Raw genomic sequence first — 25,720 nt, 5'->3', positions numbered from 1 at the left:
CCCTTGCAGGTCCTGGCTGCCTCTTTGCTTCCTGCTGCCTGGTCCCTGTTGCTGTCCTGGGCAGAGGAGATGAGTTCGTCGCTGGCTGGGAGCTGAGGCAGAGTGATGGTGCTGCATGGAGAAGGGGCTCTGGGAGTGGCCCTGGCGTGAGGAGCCAGGGGTGAGGAGTAGCCTGGGGTGTCCTGCCTGGCGTGTGCATCCCAGGTGGCACCATGCTGCAGCAGATCCTGCATGACATGTACATCGACCCTGAGCTCCTCGCTGAGCTCAGTGATGTGCAGAAGCACATCCTCTTCTACAAAATGCGAGAGGAGCAGCTGAGACGCTGGAAGGAGCGTGAGGCTTGGGAGGCCCTGGCCCAGGTCGAGGGCCTCAGATCCCCCAAGGTCAAGCGAGGTATGTGGATGGGAGTCATCAAGGGGCTGACCCCTGGCCTCCTGGAAGGTGGAAAAGTTGTTGATGTCAGGCTATGTTCTTCTTTAAAATGAGCAGTGGTGTGATGAGGGCTGGGAGCTTGAAACCCTTGTTCTGTGGGCATCCCATCCCATTAGCCTGGGTGTCTATCTTTTGACCAGGTGTGTAGGGCTCCAAGGCAGCACAGGGGGCTGCCTGGGGACCTGATGGCATTGGGGCATGGGGACTTGCTTTGTCTTGTGGGAGGCCCAGGTTCTGGGAAGACACCATTGGGATCTCAGATTGTGCTCAGACCCTGTTGGTGACTGCCTGGTGAAGAGAGGCCATGGTCTTGAACCTCACCAATTGTTCTAGACAGAGGGCCAGGGTGCAACAAAGACATGCCATTCCTCCCTCCCTTGCATGTATGGCAGCTCCAGCACCATGCCGTGTGCCCCTCCTCCCTGTCCTGTGTGAGAGGATGCTTTGGGTTGTGTTGGAGCCCCACTGGGCCTCTGGAGAGAGGGTGTTGGGGAATGTCCTGTGCTGAGTGACCAGCCCCAGTGGCAGTAGCAACTGCAGACAAGAAGCAAAGAGTTCAACCCACATTTCAGGTGGTTACTAAACAGTGATGTGCCAGTCAAGACTGTGGGTGCCTGTGAGTGAAGGTGCCCCTGAAACGGGTGGGCTGCTGAGTTGGTGCAGGACTCAAGATCCTGCTGGGGAGGGCACTTTATGTGGATGCTGCACTTTACAGTTTGCAAAGCCCATTCATCTCTCTCGTTCACTCCCCACAACAACCCTCCTCTTGACCTCCATACTGTTGACCAGAGTGAAGTGTAGACTTGATTTGTTTGTAAGTTTTCAGTCCAGGACAAAGTTCTATTTCTGGACTGGACATACAGGCCCCTTGGTGACCTGGCTCCCTCTCTCTACTCCAGGCTCTCTGCTAGACAGCCCCTGCCACGTGCCATAGGCCACACTCGTACCCATCCGGACATCTTGCTCTGGCCTCTGTCTTTATACATGTGGTTCTTCCCATTGGGAGTGCTCCCCTGCATTCATCCTCCTGACAAACTCCTTCAGTTCTAGCCTCTGCCTCTTGGAGTCTCTTGGGGATGCTCCTGGCACAGGGAAGTACTTGCTCCTTGGCGGCTGCTGGGCACGTGGGACCGATCTCTGCCCTAACACTTAGCACACTGTCAGTGTCATTCATTGTCTGCTTCCCTGGCTCTCCCAGGGGACTCAGAGCCACAGGATGAGACCATTCTCCATTCTGTCTTCCATCCTTGGGTCTAGCACTGAGCTGGCACAGAGTGTAAAATTCCCTTTTGAACATGACACAGCACAACCCCAAGGAGGGAGAGCTATGACGTGGTTGTGTGTGGCTGGTGCCAAGGCTGGGGCTGCACTGACAGCTGCATCACGGCTGGTGAAAATGACAGGCCGCCTCTCCTGCCCCACCCGGCCTGAGTCCTGGGGCCTCATGTTGTCTGTACGGTGGCTCTTCTGGGAGGAAGACAGATGCTTAAAACTTTAACTGCAAAAATATTTTTAAGGCCATTTGTCACACATTGACATCTACATTTTCATGTAGAAATTATACATTAAACTCATTTGGGTTTCTGGTGCAGAAGATTCTTTTCCAGATAATTAATCTTCTGATTTATAAAGAATGGAGAAGAGGAGGAATGTGTGTATTCCAGGTCAGGATCCCGCTCGGATCTCAGCTCTTTTCTTCAGTCCTGGTGTGGAGCTGTCTGGGCAGAGCTTGGGGAAGCCCTGGGGGGCAGGCTCAGCCCCAGAGGCTGAAGAGCTTCTTACTGTGAATTTGGGGTGCTTCCCATCCTGGGATCACGATGAAGGGTTGCAACAACCCCCCATCTGGTCTATGACCTTTAATATTGACCATGTGCCTGCCCTCACTGAATGTCCCCATAGCCCTGGGACCCCATCTCAGATGAGGAAGCCACGGCTCACAGAAGTGACACAGCCCATCCAAAGTCACCTAGCTGCTAAGAATGGAGTTGGGATGCACATCCTGTGACTTTGACCTTGGTCCAGTGATTGACGTTTTTCTACTCATCCACTGCTGAGCTTCAATTCAGTGGATGGTCTGTGCGTGCATTCATTTGTTCATTCACTCATTCATTCCCTTAGCCAACATTACTAAGTGCTGACCTCGGTGAACTGGACAGAGCTTTGGCCCTTGAGTCCATGGGTAGACATATCAGATCCCAGGGAACATGCCAGCGGGAGTGACAGGAGGGAGGCCTGGGGCAAAGCAGCCCCATGATGGCTCAGGGCAGGGTGTGTGGGGACAGACTCCATCGGCTGGATCTTTCCTCTTCCTTCCTTTCACAGGCACTTCCTTCCCAGCTTTTGCCTCCTTCCCTCCAATTTGTCCTGAAGGAAGCGTCTGCTGTGTCCTGTTGTATGTGCCAGCCCCTTGGCATCCCCGAGCACAACTTTCTCAGTTCCGATCAGCCTGGGATGGCCTTGCACCTCCTCCTGCCCGTGGATCTCTCCAGTCCTGGTTGTGCCCCGAGACCTCCCTCCCACCCTCTCTCTTCAGAGGGTGCTTCCCACCTGCTAGTGGGCCTGACCTCGCTGTCCTGAGGGCTTGTCAAGGCAAGGTGCGCCCTGTCCCTGAGAACTTCTCTGCTTTCTCCTGCAGAGGGCAGGTATAAACACTGGCGATAGGGATTATTCCAGTTTACAGAACCTCGGGGGTTGTATTGGTCTTGGGACACACGTTTGGGGTGCACGGAAGTAAGCTGGGATGAAAGGTGATGGTCATGACTGGGCATGTCTCACTCCCTGGACCATGCAGGTGTGTCATTTTGTTTCCACTTTATACTTCCCTGAGAAGCTTCTGGTGTTCTGCCCTGTTGTGGAAGATACAGACCCTCAGCTTACGTTGTTTTCCCACCCGCGGCCATGTTTGCTGTTTGTCACATTTCTGACAAAATTTAGTGTCCGATGGGAATTTGTGTTGTTTGTTGAGACTCTGGGAAGGCGTTAGGCCATGTCCATCCGGCATTACCATGACCTTCAAAATCGGTTCCCATTTTAGTGCCCTTGCGCCACTGCAGGAACTCATACCCCGCCACGTGAGGAGCTGCAGCCTTCACAACCTCCTGGCCCCTTCTGTGCTTGGTCAGTTATCCCAGTTTCTTGGGGCCGGAGCTGGGTGTCGCCTGGGAGACAGGACTCAGGACACGTGTTCCTACTGTTGTTGTGACCCAGGACGCTTCCCTACCTGGTCTTGCTGGTTCTGCCGTGTTTGGCAGTTTCTGTCAGTACTGAATTTGTTCCTCTGTGACCATTTCCTTATCTGTCTGGACATCCTCTGCCCGGGACCCAGACCTCTTTCCCCACCCTCCTTCCTGCTTTCTTCTTTAACTGTGGCTGACACGGGCCACATCGTAAACCAAACCCGCAGCCTCATGGAGGTGCCTTATTCTCACGCTCACGGCCAGCCCTGTGCCTGCCCCAGTCCAGGCTGTCCAGCCCCCCTTCTTCCATCCCCCACAGCTGGGGTCAAGAGGCAGCTCCCACCTGCTAGGCTTACTTGTCTCTGCCCGCCCAGCCTGTGCTGCTCCCACAAGCAGCCCTGACCTGGGGCTGGAGGGAGACACCCGATCCAGCATCCTGTCTTAGCTCTCAGCCACTCCTGCTGTGCATCTGCCCTGGACTTGGTGCCCAGGTGGGCCTGGTCCACACTCTGATGAATGCTGTGCGACACCGTCTTTCTCACTGGGCATCTGCCTTCTCTCTGTTTCCTGGGAACCATGCAGTAACCATAACAACCTTGCCTGCTGGGCCTGGGCCCTCCTAGCCTCAGTGTGTTCCCTTTCTGGGCATGGGAACCTGTACTTGCTTGCAGACATCCCCAGCGCACCCGTGTTCTCAGTGGTCCCCTGCCTCAGGCTTATGCCCTGCCACCTTTCTCTGCAGAGCAGCCAAAGTGTCCTTTTAACACACTAATTAGCTCAGGCATCTCCCTGCCTTAGTGGCTTCCATTGCACTCAGAGAAACACGAATGCTTTTCATGGGCCTCTGCCCCTTCTCCAACCCGAGTTCCACCCTTTTGTGTCCCTCTGCGTGGAATGCTCTTTCCCCAAATCCTCGCGAGGCTGGGTCCTCCCCCTCATTCATTTCTCAGTTAAATGTTGAGCTCCTCACTGACTACCTGCTCTCAAGGAACCCCACCCCAGTCTTTCTCTTACAACATCCGGCCTGATTTCCTTCAAAGCACTCACCACATCTGAAGGTATCTTTTTGTGTGTGTGTGTTTGTGGTAAAAGACATACAACATAAAATTTACCATTTTAACCATTTTAAGTGTGTGATTCCGTGACAGTTAGTACATTCAAAATGTTGTGCAGCCACCACCTCTATCATTCCCATCACCCCAAAAGGAAAGCCCTTATCCATTAAGCGGTCACTCTCCATCCCGTCCTCCCCCAGCCCCGGCAACCGCTGATCTGCTTCCTGTCTCTGTGGATTTGGCTTTGTTGTGGTCTTCTTTTGTTCATGTATCTGTTTGCTTGCTTGTGGTCTGTCTCCTCCACTAGCCTGCAAGTGCTGTGACACCATGGCTGCGGTGGCACTGTCTCCATCCCAGCATCTGGAGCAAGGCCAAGGGATGTAATTGGAGGATGGCTATGGGTGGGGAGCTGCGAAGACCCTTACATGTGTGGTGTGTCAGAGGGGCTTGATAGAAGAGACAGCTATTAAAGGATTCCTTTTTTGAGTAAAAGGTTGTGAGCTGTGCAGTGTGACCCCTGCCCTAGGCCTTGAAAAACCTTCAGTAAAAGCCTAAAAATCCTAATATATACTTGTGTTTGGGGATATAGTGTAGAAGCTGAAGTACAATCTATACTATATAAGTAATGGCAACTCTGTCACCTTTTCATTCATGCTTACAACTCATTTCCTTTTCATTTCTTGTTTTAAGGTTTCGACTTAGATTTTAGTTTGACCAACACCATGTTTTTCCTTTGCATCTGCTTAGTGTACATTTTCCTGTATCTTTTCTCTCCTCCAGCCTTTTGATACCATTTTGTTTTAAGGGAGTCTATTGGAAAATGTATATTTAAATAGCAGATGTTAGTTTAAAACTTATTTTAAAAATATACTCAAACTTATCATCTTTATCAGGAATGAAACATCATCTACTGAAGATAAGAGACTTAAGGATATTTTAATATTCCTCGCCATGATTTTGTTGGTATAATCAAGAATTTTAGATTGATTTTGTTTACTTATCTTGCAAGACATTTTTTTTTTATGCCCATAGTAGTTTCATAATCAAATCACAGTAACAGTAATTACTTGGACACTAACTCTACTTTGTACTACTTGTTCCTCACATTTTTCCCTCTGAGGGGAAAGTGATAAATATTTCATTCCCCCTTTGCCCCCCTGTACAAGGGATCTGGCCAACCAAGCAGCACACCCCTCACTGTTTGGATTCTCAGCACATCCCACAGAAGTTATTAAACATCAAGGGAAATCCACGTTTGAAGCTGTCTCCTGCCCCGTCCCTGTTCTTGCTGTCATATTGTGGTAGGCATGCTGATTTTCTTCAACTCCCTTTTTGAATTTTTCTGTTAGTTCCAACAGTTTTTCAGTAGATCCACTTAGAGGGCGGCGACTGTGCAGGAACACTGGGGAACCAGGGGCATGGATGCCCTGACTTTCTGGACCATAGCTCTTTGGAGCTGCTACTCACGGCCGCTTTCCTGGGCTCAGTGCGACAGTGCTTCTAGGACAGTGCTTTGGGGGGAGAGGTTGGGGAGCCACTGACAGAATCTACTCCCCCCGCCCCCAGTTTCTCACAGTGCCGAGTTATCCACCAGCAGTGTCCCACTCCTTCTGTTAAGATGTTTCCTGTCCATGTGCAAATATTCAAAGAACAATTCTGTGGGGAGGGAGAATGTTTGATCTTTTTCATAGAATATATGTGATGGGGAGAGAAAAAGAGGTGTTTGGCGGTGGGGGAGGGTGTCCAGGGTCCTGTGCAAGGCAGACAAGTGGTAAAAAGTCCCCTGTGCCACGATGATTAGTAAATTGGGGCTGAGTGTGGGTCTGAGGGACCAGTGAAGGTAGCAGATCAGCAGTGGGGGTGCTGCCAGCTTCCCAGTGAGAGCCCTGAAGTCAGGGAAGAGGAACATCACGAGAAGTGTATCTGTGGTGACACCAGGCTGTCCAGCTGACCCCAGAGAGGTGTCCTAGTGTCCATCACCTGTAGATAGGCTCTCAGGGTGCACGTGGAGGGCAGGCAGATCCTGTCCACTCTTTCAGACTTCCGTACCCAAAGGGATGCTCCATTAGCTCATTTCCTGAGGTTCGAGGGTGGGAAATGACAGTGTCACAGATCACTTCTCCACTTTTTTGTTGGGTTGATGCTGCTTTCAGCATGCCTCTACCATGGTGGAATGGCACCAAGTCCCCTGGATTTTCATCTTGGTTCCACTGGGGTGACCTTGGAACATCACCTGTGCAATGGGCAATAATAACCCTTCCCCAACAGTTGTTGGGAGGGTTCAAAACACTTCTTCAACGAGTGAGAAAGCTCCCACCACCACGTGGGGCACAGAAGAGCCAAGCCACGTCCACCTCCTTCCTTTCCTCACCCCTTCCGTCTGCCTCTGGTGGGAGATGCCCTTGGAATTTATTCAGCCTCTTCCTGAATGTTCCCATGGGACCAGGCTATGGGACCAGCTTCATCACCGCCTGGCCAACCTCAGTTTTTCTGGAGTCTCAGGGATGAGGGTGGGGGTGGGACTTTCCTGTGTCTGTCAAATCATTATTCATTGTGTGGTTTCACTTCTTAGGGTAAACTGGGGGAAATTCAGTTATTCCAGTAAAAGGAGACCCTTGGCTCTTGGAATGCTGATAAGCTTTCCTATGGGTGGAGCAAAGATGTGGTATTACAGTGGGTGGGAGAGCTAGTCTGCGGGAAAGTGCTATGACCTGCTGAGAGTTGGAGGCACAGTGTATGGCCTGGGACCACCCTGGCTGTGACTGTGCGGCTGGGTGTGGGACCCCTTAGTCATGGAGAGAGGGGTTGGGGGCCAGACCACTCCCCCCGTCTGGACTAGGAGACCCAGTGTGGGCCTTCCATGCAGCTGGTGCTCTGCCCAGGTGTGTGAATTGATCTGGAGGGAGAGACCCCACTTCTGCCTCCTCAGCCCTGTTCTGCCTCCATATGGCAGACAGAAAGCTGCATCAGCTGTGCTAGTGAGCGAGCTCCTCCATGGTACAGCCTCAGCATCACTAAGGGGCATCACTCTGCTTGCCTGCAGCTCAGTTCCTTCATCTGTGAAGAGGGAGGGGCTTTCGGGATGGCTGTGAGGCTGAAGGAGCCACTGTGCAAAGTTCCCACGCTGGCCCTGGCTGGGGGGCCTCTGCCACCCACCGGCTCACTCCCTTTCCTCCCTGCCTTCCCTGAGCTCGGTGCCGGGGTTCTGACCTAGGCAGCTCCCCCAGCATCCACGGCTCCCCGTCTCCAACGCCAGCATTTGCAGAAGCTGCAAAGCCCCAGACTCACCAGGTGGGCCGCGGGAGGAGCAGGCAGAAACTGCCGTGAGAGAATGTGGGGGCACCTGCCGTGATGGCTCTTGGTGCCCAGCAGGTGTGGGTGTCCCCAGGGCTGAGGGTGCAGTTTTCTTGGCTGTGGAGAGAGATCAGCCCTATATGGAGCCCTTAATTGTCAGCTCTGAGCATCCTGTATCTAGAAGGAGAGAACTAAAGGTGTGGCCTCGTCCAGCTGAAGGCTTTTGGTAGGGGAGCCGGAAGGGGTTCCCAGAGAGAAGGCTCAGGTTCTGGAAGCTAAGGAGGAAGGGCCAGGGCTGCAGGAAGAATGAGGCCTCAGAGCAGCTGCATTCTTTGGAACGAAGGAGAACTCACCTGGATTGAGCGCCTTGCCTCCTCTGTGTCTGACCTGTCCTGGGGCCTTTAAGTCACCCCCTTAGGGACCTGAGATTGGGTCCTTTGTATTTCATGAAATCTAAGATGCCATAGCTTAAAAGATGCACTATTTTTATATACCACTAAGAAAGCTGTAAATTAAACCATGATACACCATCGTTGATAAGACACATCCTGATTTCAGAAATGTTAAGACGTGTGTCTTCAAATTAACGAAATAGGTTAGTATCTCTGTTTGAGTTGAGATAGAGTTAGAATCTGGGTCCAGGCCTACTGGGGCTCCAGCTCCCCCTCTGTAGTGCACGGCATCTTCTTCTTCCTCATGGCTGCTTCCACGGTGAAATGACATATTCCAGTAATTAAAGACCAATGCAGAGAAAGCAAAAGCAAAATTCTACAAGTAATCAAAGAAAATATGAGAGAATATTGGGGAGAGTGAAGGCTTCCTTAAAATAAGACACAACAAGAAAAATAAAAGGAAAATAAAGATATGGCTAGATTTTAAAAATCTTCTTGATAAAAGATACCAAACTAGCTTAAAAAGAGAACAAAGCAGGAGATAAATGAGAGAAAAATATTTGCAACCTTTATAACAGGCAGAGGACTCCTATCCAGAGAATAAAGAAACTTCCTAAATCAATTAGCAAAAGACAAATGGTAGAAAAATGGGGAAAAGATGTGAACAAGCCATTCACAGGAGTGAAATTTTGAATCACAATGACCATGTGGAAAGGTGTTCAGCCTCACTAGCAAAGTACATCATTGCAAATGAAAACAATAATACTGGTAAAAGTGAAAGAAGTTTGATAGTAGTAGTGTTGATGGGGGTCCGGCTGTGGAGGGACATACAGACAGGGACAGATTTTCAGCAGGTTCCCAAGGAGCTTGGGCCCACGCGGACGGGTTTCTCCTGTCTCTCCCACTTTCTCCCAGATGCTGCCAAAAGCCCATGGGCTGTATATTTTAAAAAAAAATTTTATTGGCGTATAGATGATTTACAATGTTGTGTTAGTTTCAGGTGCACAGCAAAGTGAATCAGTTATATTTATACATATATCCACTCTTTTTTAGAATCTTTTCCCATACAGGTCATTACAGAGTATTGAGTAGCATTCCCTGTGCTATACAGTAGGTCCTTATTTTTAAAAAAAATTAAAAAAAAATTTTTAAATTAGTTAATTTATTCGCTGCTTTGGGTCTTTGTTGCTGCACAAGGGCTTCCTCTAGTTGCGGCAAGTGGGGGCTACTCTTCATCGTGGTGTGCGGGCTCCTCATTGCAGTGGCATCTCTTGTGGCAGAGCATGGACTCTAGGCACATGGGCTTTATTAGCTGCGGTACATAGGCTCAATAGTTGTGGCTCACGGGCTGTAGAGCGCAGGCTCAGTACTTGTGGTGCACTGGGCTTAGTTGCTCCGCGGCATGTGGGATCTTCCTGGAGCAGGGCTCGAACTCGTGTCCCCTGCATTGGCAGGTGGATTCTTAACCACTGCACCACCTAGGAAGTCCCCAGTAAGTCCTTATTAATTATCTATTTTATATATAGTGTCAATAGTGTGTATATATGTCAATCCCAATCTCCCAATTTATCCGTCCCTCCTTTTCCCCCCAGCAACCATAGCTGGTTTTCTACAGCCCATGGGCTGTTTAAACAGGTGGAGTTTTGCTCAGCTCTGGGTGGAGGGAAGTCCTTCTGCCTGTTGCAGGGCCCCAGCTGGGGCGCTGGGCTGAGCTGCCTGGGTTGTATTTTCTCCTGTTGCTTCAGGGGTGATCATGCCTGCTACCTCCCTCCTTCCCTGTCAACTTAATGCTTCCTCTTCTGCTTGGAGGTCAGTAGGAGCAGTTTCTGAGAAAAGCCACCAGCTGGTTATCTCCTGACTCCCTATAACCTGACACCAGGTCTCAGCTCTGCTCAGAGGAGCTGGGCTGAAGCAGCAGGTTGCAGGTGGCTGCCTGACTCTCTGTTATCTCTCCGAGTGGCTAGTGGCATCACTGCTTTCCAGGTTTTTCTCACGTAAAAACTAGCATAGCTTCCTAGGATTCTCACATTTGGGACCAGATTTTGCATTCAACTTTGGGGTTTAAATTCTTTGTGTGCATTTCCTCACCTGTTTCCCCCATGTCCTTTCAAAATGACATGACTTAGGGCCTCAGGGAGCATTTATTTTTATCCTAGCACCTCACGGATGTACTTATTATATGACCACCACAGTTGGGTTTTCAGTACACACCATAAATGATTTCAAACATTTAAAATTTGTTGTTTCTTTTTTAATGGCTGAGAATGTAGTCTACCTTGGTGAATGTTCTGTGTGCACTTGAAAAAGAGAATATTCTGCTGTAGTGTGGAGTGTTCTATAGATGTCAGTTGGGTTAACTTGGTTGATACGTTGTTTAGACCTCTATACCCTAACTGATTTTTTTCACTATAAATTACCTTGTCACATAAATTACCAGGAGAGTTTTTGTTGCTGTTGGCACGAACAGCTTTATTGACATATACTTCATATACCATACAAGTAGCCCAATTAAAGTGTACACAAGTCACCCATTTAATGTGTACAACTAAATGGTTTTTAGTATATTCACAGAAATGTGTAACCATCACCATAGTCAATTTTGGAATATTTTCATCATCTCAAGAAAACCTATACACTTTAACTAGTACCCCCCAGACCCCTCTCTCTCTTCTTCAGCCCTTGGTGACTGCTAATCTACTTTATGTCTCTATGGATTTCCCTATTCTGGACTTTCATATGAATGGAATAATATAATGTTAGGCTTTTGTGACTGGTTTCTTACACTTAGCATAATGTTTTCAAGGTCCATCCACAATGTAGCATGTATCAGTATTGTTCTTTTTTATGGCTGAATAGTATTCCATTATGTGGCTGTACCACATTTTGTTTATCCATTCATCGCTTTTTTTTTTAATAAATAAATTTATTAAAAAAAAAAAAAGACTTTGGTAGCATCTCCCTCCTCCCTCAAGCCCTGAACCTGGGGGTGTCAGAGCTGCAGAGTGAGTAGGGGAGGGGCACCTGAAAGGAAAGGCTGCACCCCTTCCCCACTGTGGGATCTAGAGCCACGAATTGAGCCTGAGTTGGGGGGATGAGGTATGCGTCTGACTGAACTGGACTTTTTGAAATTTTTTAAATTTTATTTATTTATTTACTTATTTATTTATTTATTTTTTAGCTCTTTATTGGAATATATTTGCTTTACACTCTTGTACAAGCTTTTGAGGTACACCAAAGTGAATCAGCTGTATTTATACACATATCCCCATATCCCCTCCCTCCCACAACTCCCTCCCACTCTCCCTGTCCTGGCCCTCTAAGGCATCACGCATCAACCAGTTGATCTCCCTTTGTTATACAGCAACTTCCCACTAGCTATCTATTTTACAGTTGGTAGTATATATATGTCTATGCTATTTTATCACTTTGTCCCAACTTCCCCTTCGCCCTCCCACCCCAGCCCTGTGTCCTCAAGTCCATTCTCTACATCTGTATCTCCACTCTTGCCCTGTCACTAGGTTCATCAGTACCATTTCTTCAGATTGCATATATATGAGTTAGCATACGGTATTGTTTTTCTCTTTCTGGCTTACTTCGCTCTGTATGACAGTCTCTAGGTATATCCACCACATTACATATAGTTCAATTTCATTCCTTTTTATGGCTGAGTAATATTCCATTGTATATATGTGCCACATCTTCTTTATCCATTCATCTGTTGATGGGCATTTAGGTTGCTTCCATGTCCTGGCTATTGTAAATAGTGCTGCAATGAACGTTATGGTACATGTTTCTTTTTGGATTATGGTTTTCTCTGGGTATATGCCCAGTAGTGGGATTACTGGGTCATATGGTAGTTCCATCTTTAGTTTTTTAAGAAACCTGCAAACTGTTTTCCATAGTGGCTGTACCAGCTTACATTCCCACCAACAGTGCAGGAGAGTTCCCTTTTCTCCACACCATCTCCAACATTTATTGTTTCTAGATTGTTTGATGATGGCCATTCTGACCGGTGTGAGGTGATACCTCATTGTGGCTTTGACTTGCTTTTCTCTAATGGTTAGTGATGTTGAGCATCTTTTCATGTGTTTGTTAGCTATCTGCATATCTTCTTTGGAGAAATGTCTGTTTAGGTCTTCTGCCCATTTGTGGATTGGGTTATTTGCTTTTTTGGTATTAAGGTGCATGAGCTGCTTATATATTTTGGAGATTAATCCTTTGTCCGTTGCTTTGTTGGCAAGTATTTTCTCCCATTCTGAGGGTTGCCTTCTTGTCTTTTTTATGGTTTCTTTTGCTGTGCTAAAGCTTTTAAGTTTCCTTAGGTCCCATTTGTTTATTCTTGATTTTATTTCCATTATTCTAGGAGGTGGGTCAAAAGGGATCTTGCTTTGATATATGTCATAGAATGTTCTGCCTACGTTTTCCTCTAGGAGTTTTATAGTGTCTGGCCTTACATTTAGGTCTTTCATCCATTTTGAGTTTATTTTTGTGTATGGTGTTAGGAAGTGTTCTAATTTCATTCTTTTACTTGTTGCTGTCCAGTTTTCCCAACACCAATTATTGAAGAGGCTGTCTTTTTTCCATTGTATATTCTTGCCTCCTTTGTCAAAGATAAGGTGCCCATATGTGTTTGGGCTTACCTCTGAGTTCTCTATTTTGTTTCATTGATCTACCTTCCTATTTTTGTGCCAGTACCATACTGTCTTGATCACTGTGGCCTTGTAGTATAGTTTGAAGTCAGGAAGCCTAAGTCCACCAACTCCGTCCTTCCTTCTCAAGATTGCTTTGGCTATTCGGGGTCTTTTGCGTTTCCATACAAATCGTAAGACTTCTTGTTCTAGTTCTGTGAGAAGTGCCGTTGGTAATTTGATAGGGATTGCGTTGAATCTGTAAATTGCTTTGGGTAAGATAGTCATTTTCACAATATTGATTCTTCCAATCCAAGAACATGGTATGTCTCTCCATCTGTTTGTGTCGTCTTTGATTTCTTTTATCAGTGTCTTATAGTTTTCTGCATACAGGTCTTTTGCCTCCTTAGGCAGGTTTATTCCTAGGTATTTTATTCTTTTTGTTGCAGTGGGAAATGGGAGAGTTTCCTTAATTTCTCTTTCTGCTCTTTCATTGTTAGTGTGTAGGAATGCAATAGATTTCTGCACACTAATTTTGTATCATGCTACTTTACTAAATTCGGTTAGTGCTAGCACTTTTCTGGTAGAGTCTTCGGGTTTTCTATGCATAATATCATGTCATCTGCAAAGAGTGACAATTTTACTTCTTCTTTTCCAATCTGGATTCCTTTTATTTCATTTTCTTCTCTGATTGCTGTGGCTAACACTTCCAAAACTATGTTGAATAATAATGGTGAGAGTGGACAGCCCTGTCTCGTTCCTGTCCTTAGAGGGAGTGCTTTCAGTTTTTCACCTTTTAGAACGATGTTGGCTGTTGGTTTGTCATATATGGCTTTTATTATGTTGAGGTAATTTCCTTCTATGCCCATTTTCTGGAGAGTTTTTATCATAAATGGATGTTGAATTTTGTCAAAACTTTTTCTGCGTCTATTGAGATGATCATATGGTTTTTATCCTTCAATTTGTTAATATGGTGTATCACACTGATTGATTTGTATATATTGAAGAATCCTTGCATTTCAGGGATAAACCCCACTTGATCATGGTGTATAATCTTTTTAATGTGCTGTTGGATTCTGTTAGCTAGTATTTTGTTGAGGATTTTTGCATCTATATACATCAGTGATATTGGCCTGTAATGTTCTTTCTTTTGTGACATCTTTGCCTGGTTTTGGTATCAGGGTGATGGTGGCCTCTCAGAATGAGTTTGGGAGTGTTTCTCCTTCTGCTCTATTTTGGAAGAGTTTGAGAAGGATAGGTGTTAGCTCTTCTCTAAATGTTTGCTAGAATTAGCCTGTGAATCCATCTGGCCCTGGGCTTTTGTTTGTTGGGAGATTTTTAGTCACAGTCTCAATTTCCGTGCTTGTGATTGGTCTGGTCATAGTTTCTATTTCTTCCTGGTTCAGTCTTGGAAGATTTTATTTTTCTAAGAGTTTATCCATTTCTTCCAGGTTATCCAATTGATTGGCATATAGTTGCTTGTAGTAGTCTCTTATGATCTTTTGTATTTCTGTGGTGTCAGTTGTTACTTCTCCTTTTTCATTTCTAATTCTGTTGATTTGCATCTTCTCCCTTTTTTTCCTGATAAGTTTGGCTAATGGTATATCAATTTTGTTTATCTTTGCAAAGAACCAGCTTTTGGTTTTATTGATCTTTGCTATTGTTTCCTTACTTTCTTTTTCATTTATTTCTGATCTGATTTTTATGATTTCTTTCCTTCTGCTCACTTTGGGGTTTTTTGTTCTTCTTTCTCTAATTGTTTTAGGTGTAAGTTTAGGTTGTTTATTCTATATTTTTCTTGTTTCTTGAGGTAGGACTGTATTGCTATAAACTTCCCTCTTAGAACTGCTTTTGCTGCGTCCCATAGGTTTTGGGTCATTGTGTTTTCATTGTCATTTGTTTCTAGGTATTTTTTTATTTCCTCTTTGATTTCTTTAGTGATTTCTTGGTTGTTTAATAGCGTATTGTTTAGTCTCCATGTGGTTGTATTTTTTTATTTTTATTTTTTATAAATTTATTTATTTATTTATTTTATTGGCTGCGTTGGGTCTTTTTTACTGTGCATGGGCTTTCTTTTATCGTTGCAGTGAGTGGGGGCTTGTCTTCATTGTGGTGCACGGGCTTCTCATTGCCGTGGCTTCTCTTGTTGCTGAGCACGGGCTCTAGGCGAGTGGGCTTCAGTAGCTGCAGCACATGGGCTCAATAGTTGTGGCTCACGGGCTCTAGAGTGCAGGTTCAATAGTTGTGGCACACGGGCTTAGTCGCTCCGCAGCATATGGGATCTTCCTGGAGCAGGTATCGAACCCGTGTCTCCTGCATTGGCAGGCGGATTCTCAACCACTGTGCCACCTAGGAAGCCCCATGTGGTTGTATTTTTTACAGTTTTTTTCCTGTAATTGATATCTAGTCTCATGGCATTGTGGTCAGCGAAGATGCTTGATACGATTTAAATTTTCTTGAATTTACTGAGGCTTGACTTGTGACCCAAGATGTGATCTATCCTGGAGAATGTTCCATGTGTACTTGAGAAGAAAGTGTATTCTGTAGTTTTTGGATATCCATTCATCTCTTAATGGACCTTTGGGCTGTTTTCACTTTTGGCTATTGTGAATGATGCTTTTGTAAACATTCACGTACAAGCTTTTGTGTGTATGTGTTTCCATTTCTCTTGGGTGTGTACCAACAAGTGGAATTGCTGGATCACTTCATAACTTTATGTTTGATAACTTGAGGAATTGGCAAATTGTTTTCCAAAACGGTTGCACCATTTTACCTTCCCACCAGCAGTGTATGAGAGTTTCAATTGCTCCACATTCTCACCAGTACTTGTTATTATCTATGTTTTTGGTTAAATCCATCCTGGGAGGTGTGAAGTATTAGGCCATTGTGGTTCTGATTTGCATTTCCCTGATGAGTAAAGATGTTGAGCATCTTTTCTTGTGCTTATTGGACATCTGTATATCTTCTCTGGAGAAATGTCTATTTAGATACTTTGCCCATTTTTTGACAGAGTTGTCTTTTTATTATTGAGTTGCAAGAATTTTTATATACTCCAGACACAAGTTCCTTATCAGATATCTGATCTGTAAATATTTATTCCTACTCTTTGGATTGCCGTTTTACTTTCTTGATGGCATCCTTTGAAACACAAAAGTTTTAATTTCAAATTTTGATGCTGTCCAAGTTGTATATATTTTCTTTGTTGTTTGTGCTTTTGGTATCCTATCTAAGAAATCATTGTCTAATTTAAGGTCACCAACATTTATACCTATATCTATATCTATATTTTCAAATTTATTAACACAGAATAGCACATGATATTCTCTTTTAATCAGTTCTTGTTTTACATTGTCTTTCTAATTCCTAACGCCATATATATATATTATATATACTGTATACACATACCATATATATATAAAAACATATATATGGCATATATATAGCATATAACGTATATATTTTAATTTAAGCATGCTGGGTGGTTTCTTATTTTATTACATTTTTCAAAGAACAAATGTTTGGTTGTTTTTATAATATATATGCTTTGTATTCACTAACATTAGTTGTATTCACTAATTTTTTCTTCATTAATTCTTTTCTCCCACTTTTATTTTATTGTTCTTTTTTTAATGTCTTAGATTGAGAGCTTAACTTATTAATGTTACATCTTTTTTAAAACAAAGCTTTTAAAATTTCTCATTATAAAATATTTAAACATATAGGCAGAATAGAAAATAGTATAATATGTACTCATGGACCCATAATGTCTTTATTAAGTGTTAACTTAGTGCCTTCTTTGTTTTCATTTAAATACTTCATATACAGTTGAGATCCACTTTAATGCCTTTCTAAAATTTCACTCCCCATTTCTCTGCCCATATGCAACCCTATTACAAATTCAATGTGTATCATCCTTTTCCATACTTTAATATATATTTTGTAAGCAGTATGTTACCTAATCATTATATGAATAACATTATACTATATGCAATCTGAATTTAACTTATTGGTTTTGTATTTAAAAATTATTCGTTTATTTGTTTGTTTATTGGCTGCGTTGGGTCTTCATTGCTGAGCGCGGGCTTTAGTTGCGTGAGTGGGGGCTACTCTTTGTGGCGGTGCACAGGCTTCTCATTGTGGTGGCTTCTCTTGTTGTGGAGCACGGGCTCTAGGCTTCAGTAGTTGCAGCACATGGGCTCAGTAGTTGTGGCTCCCGGGCTCTAGAGCGCGGGCTCAGTAGTTGTGGCTCATGAGCTTAGTTGCTCTGCGGCATGTGGGATCTTCCCGGACCAGGGATAGAACCTGTGTCCCCTGCATTGGCAGGCGGATTCTTAACCACTGCACCACCGGGGAAGTCCCTGGCTTTGCATTTTTTAAGGAGATATGTCTGTGTTGTTCAAACCTTGTTATCTTTCTTGCTGTAGAGTACTGCAGTATAAGAACATGCCATAATTTATTTATCTGTTTTCCTTGATTGGTCATTTATGTTGTTTCTGATTTGTAATATTTTGGACAATGTTTCCATGAACCTTCTTGTTCAGGTTTCTCTGGGCACGTGTGTACTTGGAAGTGCTATTCCTTGGTAATAATGTGTAGTATGTTCAACTTTACTAAATATTTGCCAAATACCTTTAAAGTGGCTGTATCAGTGCCTTCTACCATCAGCAATTTATAAGAATTATCATTGCTCTATATCCTTTTCAACAATTAGAAGTTTTCATTAGACTTTTTTATTCTTTCCAGTCTTGTAGGAATGAAATGATTGTATTTTTCCATCAACACACACTCACAGTAAAACTGATGATGGTTTCACTCCTTGATGAAACAGTAAACCTTATTCATTTTATTGTATGACAAAATGCAAGGATGCATAAAGCATTTCTGCTGCATGTATGATGGGTGTCTTGAGGAAAAGCACTGTGTGATTGTTTGACTTATGTGCTGAACTAGCCTCTTTATTCATGGAATGACAGTTTTAATTGAGAGAAGATTGACAAACTATGTCTTTTTTCAGACTTGGGTATTTTAAAGTGAGTAAAGTGAGTCTGTCACTTCAGGGCAAACAATGGATAAAATTTATACCAGTGATAAAACTCCAGCTTTCAAGCAAAAATTAGAATTTTTGGAAAACTTGTATCAGCCACAATGAACTTACTAGATTCCCAATACATAAAGGCTTTTCTCTGAGGTTCACAGTGATATTAACAAACAATTTTATGATATTGTAGAAGAAAATGGGTCAACGTTTGGAAGATCCACTTGACTCAGTGAACTAGTATTTTCCAAAGGACCTATGAGAAATATTGCAAACTCATGCATCAGTAAAAAATCCATTCAAAGTGCAAAATAAACCAATGGATTTTAATTTTATTTTGCTTAAGGAATTTTAAACTTTTTATTTGAAAGTAACTTTAGACTTAGAGAAGAATTACAAAATTGTTCAGAGAATTTCCATATACCCTTCACTCAGCTTCCCCTAATGGTAACATTTTATGTTACCATGATACAGTGACACCAAAACTAAGAAATTAACATGACCAATGAATTTTAATATAACAAAGTACAATAAATTCACTGATATGGTTTCAGGTTTTACATCACAACTAACATATAAGAAACTATCATTTCAGTTTTGGTATAGTATAAAAGAAGATTATCAATAATATCTGAAAACCCATGAATTTTTCTCTTTTCTTCTCTTTCCAATTATATGTCTGTGTGAAGTCAATTGTTTTTTCATACAATTCAACTAAAATTATGTGTTGCAACAGAGTCCAGTTGCTTTCTATTAAGCTGGACATTAAACAGATTTGCAAAACTGGAAAACGAAGCCACTCTCCCAATTAAATATTTTAAACTTTATAATATATAGCTATTTTTTTTCATAAAAATGTTATATATGTTATGGATTTGCTATTATTTTATCTTTTATTTTTTGGCTGTACCCTGTGGCATGTGAGATCTTAGTTCCCTGACCAGGCATCAAACCCATGCCTCCTGCAGTGGAAGTGCAGAGTCTTAACCACTGGACTGTGAGGGAAGTCCCGAATGGCTATTATTTTAAATCAATATATATTAAAAATTTTCTCAGTTTTAATTTTGAATATGGTAAATATTGATAGATATAACCTACATAAACAAAAATTCTTTGAGACACACAATATTTTTAAAGAATATAAAGGGGTCTTGAGAGCAAATTATTTGATAACAGCTGCCTTAAAGGATACAATGCAATGAGTTAACTTTTCTACAGTGCATCTAGACTAGTACTGCCATTCTTGGGGACACTGAGAAAAAAAATCACCATTCAAATTATGTTTTATAGGGCTTATTTCTCTCACAGGACCCTAGTGGATAAAGATTGTTCTAGACATTAATAAGTTAATACATGTAAAATATGTTGAACCATGATTAGCAGATAAGCCTCTGTAGATGTTAGCTGTTACTATTGATTTTATTAATTGGTGCAATCATTTGACAGTTGTGTGTATTCAAGTATCTTCTCTCAGTCGGTGGCTTGACTTTTTAATTGTCTTTATGGTATTTTTTGTGTGTAGAAATTTTAAGGTTTAATCTATATCCAAATATATTGACATAGTCTCTTCTAGTTTATTCCTTTTATGTCTTTTAGAAGAAATTCTTCCCTTCCCCAAAGTAATAATGATATGCTTTTATATTTTCCTTTAAAAGTGTCCAAGTGTTCTTCTTCACAAACTCATAAAACCACCTTTGTCAAGGTCTTTGGTGACCTCCATGTTGTTGAATCCAGTGATCAATTCTGTCTTTATCCCACTGACCCATCAGTAGCCTTTGATATAGTTGACCTCCCTTTAATTCCTGAAATTCTTTCTGCCCTTGGCTTCTGGGATACTGCTCTCTTTTGGTTGTTCTCCTGCCTCACAGGCTTCTTTGTCCTCATCTCACTGGGGGTCCTCCTCCTACCTAAGTGTTGGAGTGTGCTGTGCTTCGATCCTTCGATCTCTCCTGTTTTCTTTCTACACTGACTCTCTTCCTGCTCTTGTCCAGTTTTGTGGCTTTAAATATCTATACACTGATGCCTCCAAAAAATTCTATTTTAGTTCCAGCCTCTTCTCTGAACTCTCTGTTATTCAACTGCCTATTGGATCTCTAATAGACATCTTAAACTTAATTTGGCCCAAATGTTGATTTATCCAAGCAGTTTCTTTCCTGTTACTCCTTTCAGTAACATGACCATCCATTCCATTGCTTAAGCTGATAAGGTAGAGTTTTCTTGCTCTTTTTCCTTCACAACTCATATACAAAATTTAAGCAAATATTGCTTTTTCCTTTAGAATATATCCTAAATCTTAACCACTTTATACCTCCACCACCAGGACCATCTTAGTCCAAGAAATGACTGTCTGTCCCCTGGACTATTACAAATGCTTACTGGCCTACAGCTTTTCTTGTCCCCTGTTTTTTACACAGCAGGGAGAGTGAGCATTTTGAAATATAAGTGAGGGGTCTTCCCTGGTGGCACAGTGGTTAAGACTCTGTGCTCCCACTGGGTTCAATCCCTGGCCAGGGAACTAGATCCCACATGCATGTTGCAACTAAGAGTTTGCATCCCACAACTAAGGAGCCCATGAGCCACAACTGAGGGGCCCACATGCCTCAACTAAGACCCAGTGCAACCAAATAAATAAATTAAAAAAATGTATATAAATGAGATTATATCACTTTCCCTCTCTCCACTTCTCATGGCTTCGCATCTCACTCAGAATAAAATCCAAAGTCCTTACCAGGGTCAACAGTGTCCAACATGGTGGGACATTGAATGAATTGAAGCTGCTGCTTCTCCAACTGCATTTCCAGTTTCCCTTCTTGCTCCCTCTACCACAGCCACAGTGTCCTTCGCACTATTTCTTGAACTTGCCAAGCACATTACCAGCATCTAATCTCAATCCTACTCAGGCCCCAGTGTCACCTGGAGCACCTTGATTCCCCTCTACCCTATAGAAGGCACATTCCTGGTGACCACCATTTGCTTCAGGACCCACATGGCAGCCTGGGGCTTCCAACCTGCTCACTGTTTCACACTTCTGTTTGGTGTAGAGTCCATGGAGGCATTTACGTTGTGTTTGGAGAAGAGAGTTTTATCTTCACTATGACATCAAAAAGAAAGCCTTTAAGCCTATAATTTTTCTTTTGAGCTTACTATTACCTGTGTTCATATTTTTTTGCTATAATTTTCTCCCTAGAGAATGTGTAATTTCAGTTTTGATCTCCCCTAAAATCCATGGGTTCTCTAGGAGATATTTTCTTTCTTTCTTTCTTTTTTTTTTAAAAGATTTATTATTTATTTATTTTAGCTGCGTTGGGTCTTTGTTGCTGTGCGTGGGCTTTCTCTAGTTGTGGCGCGGGGGCTACTCTTTTTTTTTTTTTTGCAGAAAAAAATCTTTTCCCTTTATTTGATATAGACAAGTTTAGAAATGATCGTCATTACATTAACAATAAAATCAAAACAACTGCTAACTACAAGTTGCAAATTTGGCAAAAAACAAACTATCCAACCAAGCCCCAAAAGAGTGGATAAGAACTTCATCACTAACCTATTCTCTTCCTGGCTCTTGTCTCGGGGTGCTATGGAGGGATTAAGTGAGGGTTTATAACCCCTTCCCTTCTAACTGAAAGCTCCACGCCCTCAAGGGAATGGCCAGTGAACATTCCAGTTTGCACACACCTCTGGGGTTTCACTTTACATCCCTTGTTTGGGTATTTGATAGAGCATCAAGTTACTCAAGTAAGAAGAAAGATTCCACTGGCTCATTCAACAAATATATACTAAGTACCACTCTGTGCCAGGTACCATTTTAGGCCCTGGGTCTACAATGGGAGGTATGACAGACCCAATTCCTGCACCCATGGTGCTTACATTCTGGTTGGGGAAGAAAGGGGGCTACTCTTCATTGTGATGCATGGGCTCCTCATTGCAGTGGCTTCTCTTGTTGCAGAGCATAGGCTCTAGGCGAGGGGGCTTCAGTTGTTGGGACACATGGGCTCAATAGTTGTGGCTCACGGGCTCTAGAGTGCAGTCTCAGTATTTCTGGCACATGGGCTTAGCTGCTTCATGGCATGTGGGATCTTCCTGGCCCAGGGATGGAACCCATGTCCCCTGTATTGGCAGGAGGATTCTTAACCACTGCACCACCTAGGAAGTCCCTGGGGGCTACTCTTCATTGTGGTGTGCAGGCTTCTCACTGAGGTGGCTTCTCTTGTTGTGGAGCATGGGCTCTAGGCATACGGGCTTCAGTAGTTGTGGCACTCAGACTCAGTAGTTGTGGCTTGTGGGCTCTAGAGCACAGGCTTAGTAGTTGTAGCGCATGGGTTTTGTTGCTCTGCGGCATGTGGGATCTTCCCAGAGCAGGGATTGAACCCGTGTCCCCTGCATTGGCAGGCAGATTCTTAACCACTGTGCCACCAGGGAAGTCTGCTAGGAGATATTTTCTTGATGGCTGTTTTACCCCATTGATTTCTAAGTTTTGTATTATTATTTGAGAATATGGCCTATAAAATTTTCTCATAATTGCAAGATCAGAAGAAGAAAACTATATTGTCAATATTTAAGGAGTAAAGTTCTGTAGTTGTTAAGTAAAATTTGTTGACTATATTATTCAAATCCTCTGTGTTATTAATTTTTAAAATCTATTTGGTCTACCAGCTTCTTAAATAAACCTAGTAAAACCCTCCACCGTGAGCATACATACATTTTCAAATTCTCCTTGAGTTGTGAGGAGTTTTTGTTTTATGCAGTTGTTTGCTATGTTGTTTGTTGTATAGTCTTGTGACTGTTATATCTTCTTTGTGGGTTGTATCTTTTATTGTCACATAATATTCTTCTTTGTCTTGTCTAACACATTTGTCCTTGAATTTCCTTTGTCTGACATTGCCACTTCTGCTTCCTTTTTCTTGCCTTTTCACAGTCTATTGTTGATTAGCTCTTTATTTTTAAACTTTTTTTTTTTAACATGTGTGTTTTACTTAGATAGCACACAATTGGATTTTACTTTTTTCCACCCTCCTCAGGAGAAGGAGAACACCGGGGTCTTTCCCAAAGCAGTGTCTGGATTTTACTTTTTATTTACATCTGACAGTCTCAGATTTTTAATAGGGAAATTAATTCTGTTCCCATTTTTGTGTTAATGAATATACTTAGGGTTTAGGGCTTATGTGTTATTTTTCATTTGTCACCTTTATCAATTAAGGATGTGCTTGGCTGTAAGTAACAGGATGAACAATTAATAGTTGCCTAATTAAACAAATCTTTCATATTTATTTACTTTACCACATTTCATTGAATAGTTACAGAACTTTATTCCTTGGAGTTCCTTATTTTTCTCAAATGATAAGAATTCTGGAGGTGTACTGCAATGGGTAGATTAGTTTAGCTGCTCTACAAGATCATCAAGGCCCCATCTCCTTCGGTCTTTCCACTTACTCACCCTTAGCATGTGGCTTTCTTCCTCATGGCTGCAAAAGTCCTCCAGCAGCTCCTGGCATCACTTCTTCATTCCAGGCAGGAAGAAGGAGGTAAGGTAAAAGAGCAAAGAGTGAAGGGATTTCTCCTAAGAAGTCTTTACCTTTTTTTTTAAAAATTTTTTTTTTTATTGTGGTAAAAGTCACATAATATAGAACATACTATTTAGCCATAATTCACCGTACAGTTCAGCGGCACTAAGTACATTCACATTGTTGTGCAACTCTCACCATGATCCATCTCCTGAATTTTTCACCTTCCTAAACTGAAACTCTGTTCCCATTAAACACTAATTCCCCATTCCCTCTACCCTCCAACACCCAGTCCCTGGCATCTTCCGATGTACTTTCTGACTCTATGAATGTGACTATTCTAGGTACCTCATATAAGTGGAATCAAACAGTATTTGTCTGCAACCTTAAGAAGTCTTCACCTTTTGTTTAGAGAATGAGTCCCCGTCATTGGGACTAATGCCTACATCTCCCTTGTCAGAAATGGGGATGTCTAGTCACTTCTAGACCGGTTACTTGCCAGTGAGAATAAATTTACATGATGGGTTTAGATTAATTTTATTTGTTCTTTGAGGCTGGGGTAGAAACTTGCCTCTCCTGAAACAGAGGGATCTCTGTTACTCCCCAAACAAATTGGGGTTTTTAGTAAGGGAGGAAGGTGGCTGGAATGGGTTGTGAGGAAGTAACTGACAGTGTTCGCTGTAATAGCTACACATTTTCTGTTGTTTTCTCTTTTCCCTTTAAGTATTTTTGCAGGATTGGTAAGCCTCTTATCAGTTAATTTTGCCTGCTATTAATTTGGAATTCTACAGTTCTAGTAGTGGTTGCTTCCCTGGTTCTATCAGTCATAATTAAACTTACGTTCCTCTGTTACTACATTGCTTTTAAAATGCTAAAAAATAACAATGCTAGGGGAATTAATGCTGCCTTCTGCAATAGATAAGTGCTGGAATTTCAGTGGGTTAATATAATGAAGGTTTATTTCTGATTACATCGCAGTTGGGTGTGGATTGGGTAGCTGTCTGCATGGCTTGCTTTCCAACACTGACTCATGGATCAGGCTGCTTTTTTCTCCACCATCTTGGAGTCATTTATTTCCCGTTGAACGGATGGGAGAGAGACTGTGGAAAAGGCACGTGGACAGCAAACAGCCTCAGCCTGAAAGTGGCACGAATCACTTCCCCTTATGTTCCACAGACTAGAATTCAGTCGTCTGGCCCCATGGAACTGAAGGGAACCTGAGAAGAGTGGTCATCTGCTGGCCTCAGGGAGTGGAGCTGGGGTGCTGGACATGGTGTGGTCACTGTCAGAAACTGTCATTCCGGTCGCTCACGTGTTTTGTTCTTCTCTGCATAAATACACTCACCATCTCCCTAAGGGGACACCTGCACGTCTCACCTGGTCACTGCACTGACCCAAAGTTCACAGTCTACACGTGCTTTGCATTAGGCTCTCTAAGGTCCTGATATGGCTAAAAAGATATGTCATCCTAACACCACCCACCTTTTAGACACGATATACATTGGGGGAGCAGGATCAGAATATCTGCTGTGGAAAAGTGGGGAGTGTGAGCCCCACCCAGCCACCAGTCTGTAGCATCCTGAAGTCCTGCAGGTCAGGCTCTGTGACGTCCCCGTGCCCTGGCAGTGATGGGATGGCCTTGAATGGATGTTGTCTGTGCCCTGGAGGCTCCTCTTGTTCATTATTCCCCCTGGCCACATCCAGAGTGAGTGTTGAGGATCGCACCCTCCTTGGACCCGTGTAGCCTTGGAAACCTGCCCCTTGGTCATGGAGGTTGGGTGCCCAGCGGTTGTTTAAGTCTTGAACAATCAGAGGCTTTTTCAGTCCAGACTCAGAGACTTAGGAGGCTTCTGATCTGTTTGCTTCCATGTGCCAGGAGCAACATCTAAGATTCTTCTCTGGACGTATTTCACAAATTGCCTGTTTCTCTTTGCCTCTTTACCCCAGTGCCTCTACCTTTCAGTGGAAGGTCATCTACATTAGGCTGTTTGAAAAATAAGTGTGAGAGATTGCACTCTGAGTGTGCTTGCGAGGAGCAGAGGCTGCCCTGAGGAACAGAGACAAGGTTGGGAGAAAATCACACAAGGGTGTTTTTTTCAGGAAACACCTATGAGAGAAAAAGGATAGGGAGCTGGAGGAGGCTGGGAGAGCCATCTCACTGCAGTGCAAGTGTGACCTTAAGTGAAGGAGAGGGGAAGAGCAGGTCGGGT

General features: G+C 43.4%; 1 protein-coding gene across 2 annotated transcripts in view; it reads left to right on the top strand.

The window, feature by feature from the left end:
* The first annotated feature begins 212 nt into the window (after positions 1-212).
* SH2D4B (SH2 domain containing 4B) overlaps positions 213-25,720 on the top strand; it is a 79,578-nt gene continuing 54,070 nt past the window's right edge. For both annotated transcript variants that reach the window (XM_057736328.1, XM_057736327.1), the window contains exon 1: positions 213-410. In XM_057736328.1, coding sequence (XP_057592311.1) covers positions 213-410 — 198 coding nt within the window. The remainder of the gene's footprint in view (positions 411-25,720) is intronic.

Source organism: Hippopotamus amphibius, chromosome 5, assembly GCF_030028045.1.
Source record: "Hippopotamus amphibius kiboko isolate mHipAmp2 chromosome 5, mHipAmp2.hap2, whole genome shotgun sequence".
NCBI lineage: Eukaryota > Metazoa > Chordata > Mammalia > Artiodactyla > Hippopotamidae > Hippopotamus > Hippopotamus amphibius.
Note: the sequence above shows the minus strand (reverse complement) of the source record. Positions and strands in the feature narration are given on the sequence as shown.